The sequence below is a fragment of the Acanthochromis polyacanthus genome, chromosome 4 (genome assembly GCF_021347895.1).
Source record: "Acanthochromis polyacanthus isolate Apoly-LR-REF ecotype Palm Island chromosome 4, KAUST_Apoly_ChrSc, whole genome shotgun sequence".
Taxonomy (NCBI): Eukaryota; Metazoa; Chordata; class Actinopteri; family Pomacentridae; genus Acanthochromis; species Acanthochromis polyacanthus.
Window position 1 is genome coordinate 19150401 of NC_067116.1, and position 13903 is coordinate 19164303.

The 13903-nt window shown below is 39.8% G+C and overlaps 1 protein-coding gene across 1 annotated transcript in view; it reads right to left on the reverse strand.

Moving 5' to 3' along the window:
• dock7 (dedicator of cytokinesis 7) overlaps positions 1–13903 on the reverse strand; it is a 57100-nt gene that overhangs the window by 4173 nt on the left and 39024 nt on the right. Inside the window, 15 exon segments of the mRNA XM_022206621.2 lie at positions 275–511; positions 599–688; positions 803–937; positions 6109–6240; positions 6516–6659; positions 6813–7005; positions 7136–7236; positions 7441–7599; positions 8073–8225; positions 8344–8478; positions 8588–8684; positions 11915–12011; positions 12332–12467; positions 13234–13416; positions 13627–13805. Of these exon segments, the coding sequence (XP_022062313.2) occupies positions 275–511; positions 599–688; positions 803–937; positions 6109–6240; positions 6516–6659; positions 6813–7005; positions 7136–7236; positions 7441–7599; positions 8073–8225; positions 8344–8478; positions 8588–8684; positions 11915–12011; positions 12332–12467; positions 13234–13416; positions 13627–13805 (2171 nt within the window).

Consider the following 13903-nt stretch of genomic DNA (forward strand, 5'->3'; position numbering starts at 1 on the left):
ATATTCGGATTTCAAAATACATATTCGGATACCACTGTCACGACTCGATATTCGGACATTCGGGTCCAGCCCTATTATGTGCAGAGCTAAAGTTGCATGAAACACCTCAATCGGTCTTTAAGGGCTACCAAACTTGAAAAATGTTTTCCTTCCACGGAGGGACAGGAACATAAAATGTAAACTGAAGCATGACGATGCTTAAAGTCAAAGGTTTCTAACAGGTCTCTGATCTTCAACTTGTTTATCTGTACGCTGCTTGTAAACTGCCTCCTACCTCCTCTTTGTGGATGATGTTGATCCTTGTCTTGATGTAGGGGAAGGCGTGGGAGGTGGTGAGGATGGTCTTGCGTTTGAACTGTTCGTGCAGGTCCCCATGGGCCCGTCCATCCAGGGTGAAAGGAGTGCAGTAGACGAAACGTCGCAAGTTGTAGTTCTTGTCAAAGTAAGTGATACGGTCCTTCATCTCGTAAGTGTCAAAGTACGGCTCCACATATGTGATCTGGATGAAAGCCTGGAGAAAGAAAAAGCTACATTTTATGAAAAGCTTTTAGATAGTAATATCTGCCACATGGGTATGTATGCTTTATCTAACACTAGCCTTGTTTGGGTCCAGCTTGCACTTGTCCACAGGATTGGAGTCCTTAATGACTTCTACCTGGTCCTCTCCAAATCGCTCACCATAGAAACCCTAACAGAGCAGAAGCAGAGCAGGGCCATTTCACTTCTTAGTAGGAAACTATCAAATATAAACTTTAGGCATCAGCATTATAGGAAAATACACAAGCCACATGGTGGTGTTTACCTCCAGCCTGTGAGAGATTTCAGCCAGCTTAGTGATGGCAGGCTCTTTGTAGACAAATTCCTGCTCGTCTAAGTCACCAAATTTTGAACCGTAAAATCCAACTCTGAAGTATGTACCAAACATCCTCTTCCCATCCTGTGAGCAGAGGAAAATGATTATTAGTCTAAAGATTTTAAAATAAAATATCAGTAACAATGAAAAACTCGATCAAACGGCTTATTATTGTCTTATCCAAATAAGACACTGAGCAGAGTTACTGTGTAAAGGCTAAACTCTTCTTTGCTGATGAATGTTGGTACATGCTGTAATTTACTGTGGACCAGTAGCATTTGCAATCGCTCTTTGACATTCTTATGGCAAGTCCACACAATTATGACGGACCTCAGCTCCCTTTACAGGAGTAAAGGGTGAAAAAAAAGGTTCTAGTTGATTCTAATAGTACACAGCCAATGCTGGACTCACACTAGAGGAGTTTTAAAATCAGGCCAGTCCTGACGACTCCACTCAGAAGCAGTTCAGAAGGTTTCATACTGGATCTGTAAACTTCCAACCAAATATTAGTGATGTCCTGATACAGCTACTTTTAACCTCAGATCAAAGTCATTATCTGCTGATACCTCATATCATTTTCCAAGGAAAGATATTCTGTAAGTATTGTAGGTTAGTTGTCACAGCAAAACAGTAAGAGGCTCCACCACCAGATGGCAACTAGAGGAGGTAGGCCCCTCTGTGTTGGCAAGTGGAAAGCATTGGGAGGGTTTAACTAGGAAAAGGGCAGCATGACAAAGTTTTCTGTGATGCTTAATAACCCCTATTCACTGCAGATGTATTAAATCAAGTTGGGGTCGAGCAAGACATCATTCCTATATTCCAGTGGCCTATGTAATGGCTGTTTTGACAGCAATATTAGCACATGGCAATTATAAATTGTGCTGAATTTGCATTGTCATTGCTGAAACAATTCCTTGAGTTATTAGAGTAACTCGATTACTAAAATTCCTCGAGGCAAAATTCTCTGAATGGAGGATTTGTTTATTTCACTACAAACTAGACCTCAGGTCACTAACTGGCGGACCGTAGTCCAAGTCCAGACCCAGACTTCATGCTATACAGACCTGGATCTACAAAGAATAAATTAGGGGATTTTAAATTGGATGGAATGGTTCAGTTTTAAGCGGTGCAGCTTTCCTAGTATGTACAGCATTTAGCAGATCAGAGGACTGAACTACGAAAGCAGTCTGACATAGTCAACTCTGACTGAGGTTTCAGTTTCTGTCGAGTCGACTCACACAAAGAAATCTAACAGATATGAATGTGATTATCAACTTTCTTTGTTAACTCAGACTTTCTGCTTCCAACTTGTCCACACAAACAGGAGCATTTAACACATCATTTGACTCGTTTTCTGCACAAAATGAACCGATTATGAACAGGCTGTTATAATGGAGAACAATGAGGAAAAAAATGTATGACAGTAAAAAACTGCTACTGGAAATTATGTAAGACAGGAATGCTGGTAGAAAACTGTTAAATGTGTATTTATTTTACTGATCAATGCAGCTGATTATTCGTAACAGAGAGCTGCACGATAAACTATCAAATTTCATTTATTCAAACATGATATTGTACTGAAGTGCATGTAGGTCTGAAATCACTTTAATTTGTGGCTAAATCAAAGTGAAACTAATGGTACTGATTGAATATTCTCTGCAGTAAAAACTAATAAACTGATCAGTTTATTTGTGTTGTATCAGTACCAGCAGTTTAAATGGACCCAACATAAAAACAAATGTATGTGACTTCTGCATCACCAACTAAATACATGTGGGGTTCTTATGGCTTTAGTTTTAGTTGAATACCACTGTACTATGCTATATATACACAATATGCTTATACGCTTTGATGTTGTAACATGCATGCTAAGCGCGGAATCCGATTACTCAATTAATCACCACAATAATCAGCAGAATGCTCAATTACTAAAATGATCGACAGTTGCAGCCCTACAGTCAATACATTTTTGGTTGATACTGCTGTCCATATTAACTAAATTATTCAAACTGACAACACGTGATAAAAAGTATGACAAAAGATCGGGCATAAGTTCCCGCTGATACCAATCTGATAAAAAAAATTGCAGTCTCTGAAATGATGTTGCTAAATAGACATGAGTAATAGCAATGTCTTGTTACATGTCATGTATCTTCTTTTTCTGTTCAGTGTGTAGCAATCTGTGCAGATGTATGACAGTATATTTAGAGGTGTGTAAGGAATTCAGTGTTGGACAGGAAGTTGCCAAGAGGATGACAACAACTTTCACATTTCTAACAACTTTTCAATTTCGATTTAAAACCCGACATAGAATAGACAGGTGCACAGTTACAAGCAAAGCGGTCGAACAATCAACATGAAACAACCGCCGATATTCCCATGAACCTCGAATCTACATATAACAACAATAAGCAGTCACCAGCATCACACTGACATCTCCTGTATACTCATATGTAGATGATATGCTCATGTGTGCAATTTTCCCTGTTTTATGAAAGAAAAAAAACAGCTCAATTTCATAGATCAAACACATAGAAAAGTTCGCTAAATACCAGCCTTTGATGGCACAAAAGTCATAGAGGAAGAGAACAAGTGAACACTGAAAAACAAGAGTCTGCAGAACAGAAATGGCCGTAATCACATCAAAACTATTCACCCTGTTAAATCTTTGGAAGCATTATGCTCAGTGGCAGGAAAGACACCCATAAAGACACGGAAATCTAAAAAATTTTTCTGCACAGACCACTACTTGGAAAGGTTATCCAGAGAGTAGTGCCACAGAAAGTATGTATTTAGGGTCAGGAGATGTAGTGGGTGTAACCAGGCATATGTAAAGAAACTGTAAGTATGTGTACAGCATGAAAAGGGGAAAGCTTCTAAAATATGAGGCGATAGTTATAAAGCGTCTTGTAAAAGACAATTATGTAACCCGTGTTGACAACTCTTGGAAGTTGGTGGTAAATCAAGAAAGAAAGCATTCATGTGTTGTTACTTGAACTGCTGATTGAAACATAAATTTAAGCAGTGATTTAAAAAGCCCTGAAAACTAAGAAACTTACCACAAGACACAATTAAGTAAAGTGGGAAGGAAGGATCGGCAACCAGGGAAATCAAAAAGGAGAAAACAGAACAAATTTTAATCAGGACTGGGTTCCTCCAGAAATTTCAAAAACACAAACTGACACACAACAGCAAAAATGTCTCCATTGATTTTGAGAAAGAACAGAAACTTATTGTGGAGGATCCGGACCATGCAAAGGTAGACAGTGACAAACAAAAAAGAAAGAAAGTGAGAAAATAAAGATCCACAACCCTCAGAAACAGACCATGCACTCTCCGTGCATTTCCAAAAGGGACACCGAGTGCTCTGTCCAATTCATGCAACAAACCATGAGAACTCAGAGGTTAATACTGTTAACAAAAGAACAGAATGGATGACAAAAAATCAGGGGTCGATTTAGTTTAAACTATTAAAAGAAAGGGTAAGAATAACAACTAATCCAAAACAAAAGGGGTAAATCAAGTAATCCTATGATTACTATGAGTTGAACCCTCTTGAAAAAAAAACCTGACTGCTTCAGGAATTTGGTTCCAGCTTCGACCCAAAGTTTGCAACACCTTGTGATTTAAAAGGCTCATTTAATTGTGTGTGGCAAGAATGACCCACGGCTAGAGCAGGAAGGCTAACAGATACCCTTCATGTCAAAACAGTGCACTGAAATCGAGCCCTGTGGTTGGAGATGAGATGAGATGAAGTGTGATAGCAGATAGTGCCAGTCAATGAGTGTGTGCTGACTGACACACCAGCAGACAGACAGAAGATGAGGATGGGAAAAGTGCGGATTGTGCAGGTGATGCATTCACTGAGACTTCTGTCATTAGTGTTACACACCATGGCTCCCATGCACAGCCTGTCAACACTGTCACATTTAAATAAAAAACAAAACAAAACACACACGCTCCTCTTGCACAGAGGAGGGAGGAGAGAGGAAAATGGTGAAGGTGTTGCTGTGTGCACAGCAAATGTCCCCAGCGGGGGCAGACAGTTGACATTGTCTGCAGATGTTAATGGATTGGATGTATGTAACAAAGCAAAGAGAGCAACAGAATGCCCACAGCTAGCAAATAAAAAGATGAGAGTAAATAAAAATACGAAAAGATAAACAACATGAGCAGGGCCAAGCAGGAACTGTTTAGCCACCTACCTCCCAGCCAGTACTCTGTGTAACAAAGAGAATACAAGACATGTGAACGACAAGACACATACACCCCCCCCAAACACACACACACGGTGTGGCACACACATGATGTTATAACAAGGAGGATGAGCCCTTTGAAAATAATCCAGGTTACTAGGATGTCGAGCTGGAGAACAGAGCATCTGACCTCTGACAAAAAATACCAAAAAATAAACAAACAAGGAATATTATCATTACTGAATGGATCCCAAAACAAGACTTAGTGAGAGCAGTTGCTCTGCACACCAGACGACTGTAACCCTGCCCACACAGTAACCTGACATCGTTATCATGAATCACACCACTGGCCTTTAACCAAAAACCACAACTGGAGTCTCTTCCCACATCTCATGCATCCTTAATTTTATACTTCACAAATAAAGCATGCCAGGTATCAGACATAATATAAATAAATGAATACACTGGAATTAAAACGCCAAATAATAATAACATCATGCATAGCTGTGTCTGTGTGAAGGCTGGTGTGGAAGCAACATCATGACACATCCAGCAGTTTTCCTGCTTGATGTCATTAATTGTGTCAAAACTGTAATAAATATTTGGAGGCAATGCAGATGAGAAGCTTTGCTCCTTCTACTCTCTGTGGTACTTCACATTGTTAATAAAAAATATCTTAACCCTCTACACTGCCTCATTAATATGACATTTAATATGTGTGATAAAAGTGCACTTGTGCAAAAGTCCATGTGACTGTGAAGGTTTTGGGTTTCTAAACAAAGTGCTGATCTTTAAACATGCCATTGTAAGATTTTTAACACAACTCTTGCTGGATTTACACAAGAACAAACTGATAAAAAAACATTTAAAATCTTATGTAACCCTGACGTGATCTTCTCATAGTCAAACACTGACACTGGAAAGTCATCAAATTTGGGTCACACTGAGACACTAAACAACATTTTTGTCTTTTGGCTCTTGTGTAAATTCAGCGTCGCGTCAAGCCACTGGAGCCTAGTGTGGAAAAGAAAATCTACTTGTGTGTGTATGTGTGTTTACCTGATGAACAATTTTGCCAAAGGCTTCCTGGAGTTTACCATGAATGGTGGCTAGCTTCTTTGCATCCCTGTTGGCTTCATGGATTGGGATCAGTACCTTGTAGACTTCATTCACTGCCTCATACATGCCGGCCTGGAAGGGAGAACAATACCAACGTCAGTTTTCTACAATCAGCCACCAAATTCAGTCAATTAGTTACAAAATACCCCAGCCTAAGTGTTTGGATTTTCTCAGAACTGGAGGTATAAATTAAGATGTCAGGCAGTCTGTCCCACAACTCACTCGTCATTTTGTACTGTACATTTATTTGTTTGGTGTGTAAGAGAGACAGGAAGCCACTTGTTCAAAAATCCCTGACTCGGCAACATCAATGTCAACATCCATCCATCTAATCACCCATCTCTCACCATGGAGAAGGAGGCAGCAGCCTGCTCCAGGAGGCCCACGAGACCAATTTCTGTGAAGTATTTCCCTGAGCAGATGCCCTCCTCATCTGGTGACACCACGTCGTCAGAGACTGCAGATTCCTCCAGCACATTGGAGGAAATATTCTGCAATACACGTCCAAATAAACAGATGCAAAAAAAAAGACAGAAGTGGTGCAAGCATACTCATTAGCAGACATGTTTTTGGGCCAAAAAGCTGTGTGGATTACTCCAGGAGTCAGACATATGTACAAACATTTCTAGTGGAGCTGTCCTTACCTGGAAGGTGACGCAGCCTACAGGCAGATACTTGCGGTCCTCCAACATACTCAGGTATTCTGCTACTAGGGCAGCACTGTGCACCAGACACTGAGCAGCCTCAGCGTGGTTATTCCTCTCAGAGTGCTTTCCAGCCATATTCTGGAGCCACGTTAGCCGCAGGTCTGGAGACGTCTGGTACCCTTTTGCAATCCTATAGTTGGACAAAACCCAAAAACAAAGTCAGACCACACACAGGAAAGCACAGAAATAACAAGGTAAGATGAAAACAAACACCTTTAAGTACTAAAATGGAGCTGCTTGATTGCAATTGTGTTCTGTACCTGTACATCAGATCTATTAACATCTCAGGATCTTCCTGGTGCTCCTTCATCTTCACTGTGTCTGACAAGATCATGTGCAGATTGAACACAAGGTCCTGGACCTGGAAGTGTAAAATACAGCGCTTCAGGTAAATACACAGCATACTGTATGATGAATGAAGACTTGGTTTGGTATTATAAGGTGCAGTAAAGATTTGAATATTCAATAAATAAAATTGAGTGTCAGTAATAAATGAACACTCCATTCCAGAAACAATATCACTGTGATGAATAATAACTAAATGACTTGAAGGAATAATTAGTACCTGGTCTGGGAACGTGGTTTCTCTCAGTTCAAGGTCCTCTTCTGCATAAGTAAGTATAGTCTTTAGAGAACGACGGAGGAACTCTTCATTAAAATTCTGAGATGTTCCCACCAGTGAGGAAAGGGACATGGTCACCTGCATCTTCACTCTTGCAAAGTTCTGAAAAGTGCAACAGAAGAAGAAAGATTACAAACACAATATTTTGTCAAGACTGTTGGCTTTTGTTTGACAGATATGCACTGGGGAGGAAATACTGCACAGCCCAAATGCCCTTTCTAGCTTGGAAGCAATTTTCCAAAGGTGTATGTGAAAAGTCTGCCTTCACTAACAAAGCAAATGATGAATGTACCATTAATCGGGCAAAATTGGCTGACTGCAGTGTTTGGCATTATGCTTATTTGGGTGTTACATTGTGAAGAAAAACAGAAAAGAAAAAGAAACGCAAGTCAACCACTGAGAAGTGGCCCACCAAGAGTAATTTCTTCCTAATATGAACTATGCTGTTAAGAAAGTTACATTCCAGGGGCTCGTTAACATTTTCAACCATAATTCCAGGCTAATGAAAACGCTGCTATCCAACTAATAAAGCAACATTTCAGGTTATTAACCTTAGGTTGTGCTGTTATACTTACGTTGCCGATTTCAAAGTTTTGCCTCATGAGGAGGTAGAGGGAGGCGCTAGCGTGGGCTCTGATGGTACTTATGCTACTGCTACAGCTCCTCAGCAGTCGCAAACACAGATCAGCACATTGCTCCGTTTCCTCCTCAAACAACAGTTCAGGAAACTACATGTGCAGAGAGAAATACACACAAATTGACATGTAATCCTGGAAAAAATTGTAAAGTTGAGATGCAGTTAGACACACTTATGTAAAAATAAAAAAAACAACTAATTAGTCTAACCTTAGACACAAGAGCCCTCTGTGTGGCAAAACAGTGCTGAAGGTAGAGGGCGCTCTGGTTGCAGGCCATGCTGTGAAGTAGCACCTTCAAAACCCCACCCAAGATACTCTCCTTAGATTCTGTCACTGATGCCGTCTGGAAGGAGAGGGACATGTGTGGGTGTCATAGGAGCAAGTTCACATCAGAATGATAGTGCTTATCCATATTTGCATTTTGCATGGATAAGTCTGGTTTGCTTGTGTACCTGTACAATGATCTCCAAGGTATCGAGAATAATTAAATTGGCCTCCGTTGCAAGGTTACCATCAATAAGGGCTTCGTGTTCCAGCTCTGCTCTTGTCCTACAATCAAGAAACAAGGAAATAATGTCAGAAAATAAACTAAAATGCCCACGTATTTATAATAAAATTGCTGATGGTACACAGCTGCATGTTGCATAAGCTCCCAGTCACCACATTCCAGTTGATGCACACAATGATAAACAATGTAGGAGGTTTAGAGGCAGAATAAGGCATGTGGAACCTCAGTCACAACTGTATCGTATAACAATCATGGTAAAGCTATTTGGCACAGGTAAAATCCAATATTGTACTTTAAGACACTTCTTTAGCTACACAGCAACAATACATGCTGATCCAGTAATACAGAGTTAGCCTAAACCTACAACTTCCATCAACAGCATGTTAAGAGGTTCAAAGGCATTAAGGCTGTTCCTCATTGTTAATTACATGAGCAGCTAAAGTAAAACATTTCCGGTCTATGTGCAATGCACGAGTGATAAATGTTGTAAATCTACATGTCCTAAACCGTCTATGCTTCCTCATATGAAGCTATGCTAGCTCTGGGTTTTGGTCATAAAGCATATTACTTGAATTGTTTTCAAAAGAACAAATGAAGAGTTCATTTGCAAAAACAGGTAACTCCGTTTTCAAAAACTCGTTTTTTATTGTTTACTAGAGACAATAATAATAATAAAACTAATAATTCATTTTTTTCTCTATTTTGTCATGTATTTTTCTACTGAGTCAAATCCACTCAACTCAGTTTGATTGATATTATCTCAAGTAAACAATAAAAAATGTTTTTTTTTTAAATTTATCAAAATGGAGTTATCTGTTTTTGCAAATGAGCTCTTCAAATAGATAACCTCAAACAAAAAACAGTCATTGCTACATTTGTCTTCTTGTTATTTTTTTCTGCAACAGCAAGTACAGAGACACACAAGTCAGAGCCCCGAAACAAGAAGCACACTGGTTAAAAAGCAAAACAGACCCACTGCAACCACTACCAACCCCAAGACATATGCTGTTACCAGGACAGAGGGACTGATGGGGCAGGGGATTCAAGGGGCAGAACCAGGATCAGGGGTTCCCTGTTGGTGCACTGATGTGCATGTTTGAACTTAAAAAGTTAAAATGGAGAGAAAATGAATAGTAACGCACTACTGACTGCATCAGTGGTAAAAATAACTATCACTGCAGGCAGCAAGCTGCTGAACCGGAGCCAAGCAGGTTAGCAGAGCACAGTCACCATGAAAACCTGATCTGGTCATGGCAAAAGTGTGCCTCTAAATACTGATATCAAGTTTAATGTAAACTGACCAAAGACCAGGTAAAAGCAATATGACGCCACATCCTGTTTTGGTTGTTTGTGTGCTTCAGACAAGATGATATACGTTGAGGTTAGCATCCGCAAACTTTAAGAATTGTAGATGAGCAAGTATCTATATGAGTACATTACTTTTGATATCTTATAACATTTATAGCCATGAAAAACATTTTAAAGTTAAAGCAACATGATCAGGAAAAACACATTTGTGTTTACTGTAGCACCCTTCACTTGTAAAATTATGTTATTTGCTTTTTTTGATAACTGCAAGAAAGGGTGCTGTATCCATACACACAGTTAATTTACAAAACAATGTCTGAGAAAATTCAAAATCTATACGTACATTTTTCTGAGGCTTGGTCTGAAGGTGGAAAAAATAGCAGCCTATAAAATTTTTAGGTCTTAAATTGGCTAAAGTGCTTTGAATTCTATGCTACATCATAATGAAAATGTGGACATATGATCCAAAAGTGCATAAACACACCTCTAACTTCAACCTATTGGTGACGCTGGCGTGTTTGAAACACAGACATGAAACATGGTGAAGAGAATCAGGGGACTGTGCCAAACTCCAATTGTTATTATCCTACAACTCTATGGGCTGCTGTAGCCTCCAATCGTATTAGAGAAAAAAGAAAAGGTGGTAAAGAAAAGGCAGGAACACAGTGAGTGCATACGCTGCTTTGCTGCTTGGCCACCAGTTACAAAATAATTCAATGTCTTGTTCAAAGCCAAGTTCTTCAGGCCAAAACCTTACTACAAACTAATACAATCATTTTGTGTCCATTTTAACTGTCCGACTTCCCACATGCATGACAGAAGACCATGAAAGAGGCACTAAAGCAGGGGATAATTCAGAGGAGCACACAGCAAATGTGGACCATACAATACCTGACTGATCTGTGATTCCTACATAAACACACAGCAACACGAGAGAGCAAATGGAAATTAACAGAACACAAATGCTGCAGCAGAATTTACAAAAGAACAGAAATTAAATAAATAAAATACCAAACTAAAGAAACAATACTATACTTTCTGTTATCATAATAGTGACCAAAGATTTTGAAAAAAAAAACACATAAAAATGTTAGTGTATGCTACACAGATGTCTTTGATTGCTGGTCAAACATGACAATATCTGCACAGTCATACATTAAATACATCTGATTCTGTTCCTTTGTAAATCCGGTAAAGACATGGACAGTAACAATGTACAATGAGTTTGTGATGGCCATGTATTCCTAAATTGATATCCTATGAAAAACATTAAAGGATGATCATTTAACACTGTTTAACATTTGAACATAACGCATCATGTATTGGTTCATACTTTTAATGAGTGTTCTACTTATGCATTTGTGGCTGACGACTTAATATTTGGAAACACCAGAAATTTGAAAAAGTCCACATTTCACATCAAAGATTTTCATTTTTGCCCAGGGTGGAAAATTCGATGGGTCAATAAAACCAAACTGCAACATCACAGTATACAAATGAACTTAGCAAAACGATTTATTTAGCGCTAATATGTCTCCTCCACTGCAGAGTCGAAAAAATAGCAGAAGAACACATGTAGACTGATGAAAAAACTCTGAAGTTTCTCGAATATATGAGACAAAGATTTCCATCTTGTTCCACTTGGTTTTCCACTATTTGGGACTCAACTGGTGTTATTTTAATTGCGTCATATTGCTGCACCCTGTTCCTCTGCAGTGGTTTAATGGCACCAGGCTCAGCTCCTTAGATTTGCATAATGCCAGTGGGTGGAAACGCACATTCATTTGCATTTTCTTTGAAATATATTTGGATAGAAACCTGATTTGTGCATGTGTTGCTGTACAATGACCCAAACACTGTTTAGAAAAATAATCAGCTCAAGTGTCTCAGAGGAACCTTTTAGGTTTTTCTGCAACTAAAATAAGAATTAGGATATCAAACTGAAGAGCAAAGACCAGCGTACTTGTCCATCTTTTCGCTGTTTTGTCTCCAGTGGGTCATGTCTTTCCTCCATCGCAGGTTTTCCTGACTGCCAAAAGCACTGCCAGATGGACTCCGCTCTAAATGGTGAAGAAACATTATTTACTTATTTAATAGTGATGAAAGAGGCTGTGTGTACACAGAAAAACGTGACTGACTGTTTGTGGTCGTATTTACAAAGATATCAAAAAGTTCATTTGTATGCATGTGTGTCTGCTATGTGTGCAGGCTGAAAAGCAGGACAGAGCAATGAGCTGTAAGTATTTCTACGTGTTTGCCCTACATGGTCACAAATTCACTTCTGTATTTGAGCATTTCTGGCTTTCTTGTTAGTTCTCATGTAGGTCTACCTATCTCTGTATGTGCGTGTCTAAGCAGGAGTCAGAATGGGAGGCCTCACCTAGCTGTCCCCGGCTGCGTCGCACCATTTCCTGTCTGGCCCCAATGCTGCCCAGAATGGCCTCCTCCAGCTTTGCCTTCATATCTTTGGACTTCTTAAAGGTTAGGCTGTTCATGCGTTCAAAGGCCTTCTTTCCCTGCATGGTGAACACAACATGGGCCTTGTATCCATGAGGCAGAGGGTGAGTGGACGGACAGAGAACACACAGCAGGGAAAGTTATATGCAGCACAGCACCCAGCAAGCAAAGCAGGTTAGTAGTATGAAAACACAAGTGCAAGCACAAAAGAGCAAAAACCAACCACAAAGCGTAGCAGAAAGAGCTTGAAATACACAGAAAGAAATTGATGATTATAAAAAGAAGGAAATTGTCTGCTTTTATTATTTTGTCTCCACAGTAGCCAAAGCATATTAGTCAGAGAGAAGCTCCATTTGGAAGAATAGAATAGAATAGAATAGAATAGAATAGAATAGAATAGAATGACTTTATTGATCCCCGAAGGGAAATTCAATTGTCTGGTCTCATCTTTTTGCTTTTGAATTAAACAGTCTGACTGCTGACTGCAAAAAAGATTTCCTGAATCTTTCAGTCCTGCAGTGCAGGGATAGGAGCATGCACAACCAATCCTCTTTTCCAACACAATGTAAAATAATGTAAGAACAGCAAAATATTAGAAAATCTGCCACTACTAAAGCACATAAAAAGTGCTATTTTAGTAGCCCACTTCAATATGAGTGCTCAGTTTCAACCAGCAGTATTATATTAGCTCATACGATTCCCTGTTTCTTTAATGTAAATATGCTTTAGAGGAAAATACACAGAATAAGTGCCTGTTGTTGAATGAATATAGTTGGTAATTGGTTTAATTTATCAGTCAGCAAGTGGATTCACTGTTGATGTTACCTTGTACTCAAAGCAGGAGACGCAGAGGTAGAGGAGATCCAGCAGGCGGTTGAGCTGGGACACTGAAAGATCTGTGAACCATTTCTGTAGCACCAGCTCATCAGCATTCTTCAGCACCCACAACAGACAGATCAGCAGACTACGACTTGACTCAGCGGAGAAGCTTCCGTGCTGACGACTCGCCTGGAGAAATGAACCATTAGAATTTAGAGGAAATGACAGGACCAGAGAGAGACAAAAAGAATGCAAGAGGATTTTACAATCGCAAGCCAGTCAGTGACTGTAAATCAGAATCAGAATCTGAAAAACGTATCAATCCCTGGAGGGAAAGTGCATATTTAATGGCATATCACAGTGACCATGTCATGCCATTCCTCTCCAGCAAACAGTTACCTGCGAGTTGAGCAGGAAGCTGCTTGGTCGGGACATTGGAGATGCAGTGGAAGTGCCTGCAATTGCCATGGCGACCGTCTGACTGATCATGCTGTTGCCCTCCGCCTCTGTCTCTTCTCCACTGCTGCCCACCGCTGCACCCTGGGGACCACCTGGCCGACCCCACTGGTTATGGGACTCTAGTGAGGCAAAAAAGGAAAGAAAGGAACATAAATTGCGAAGTCACTGGGCATGGAACAATAGAGAGAGAAGAAAATCTGAGTGCTAAGTGAGAATT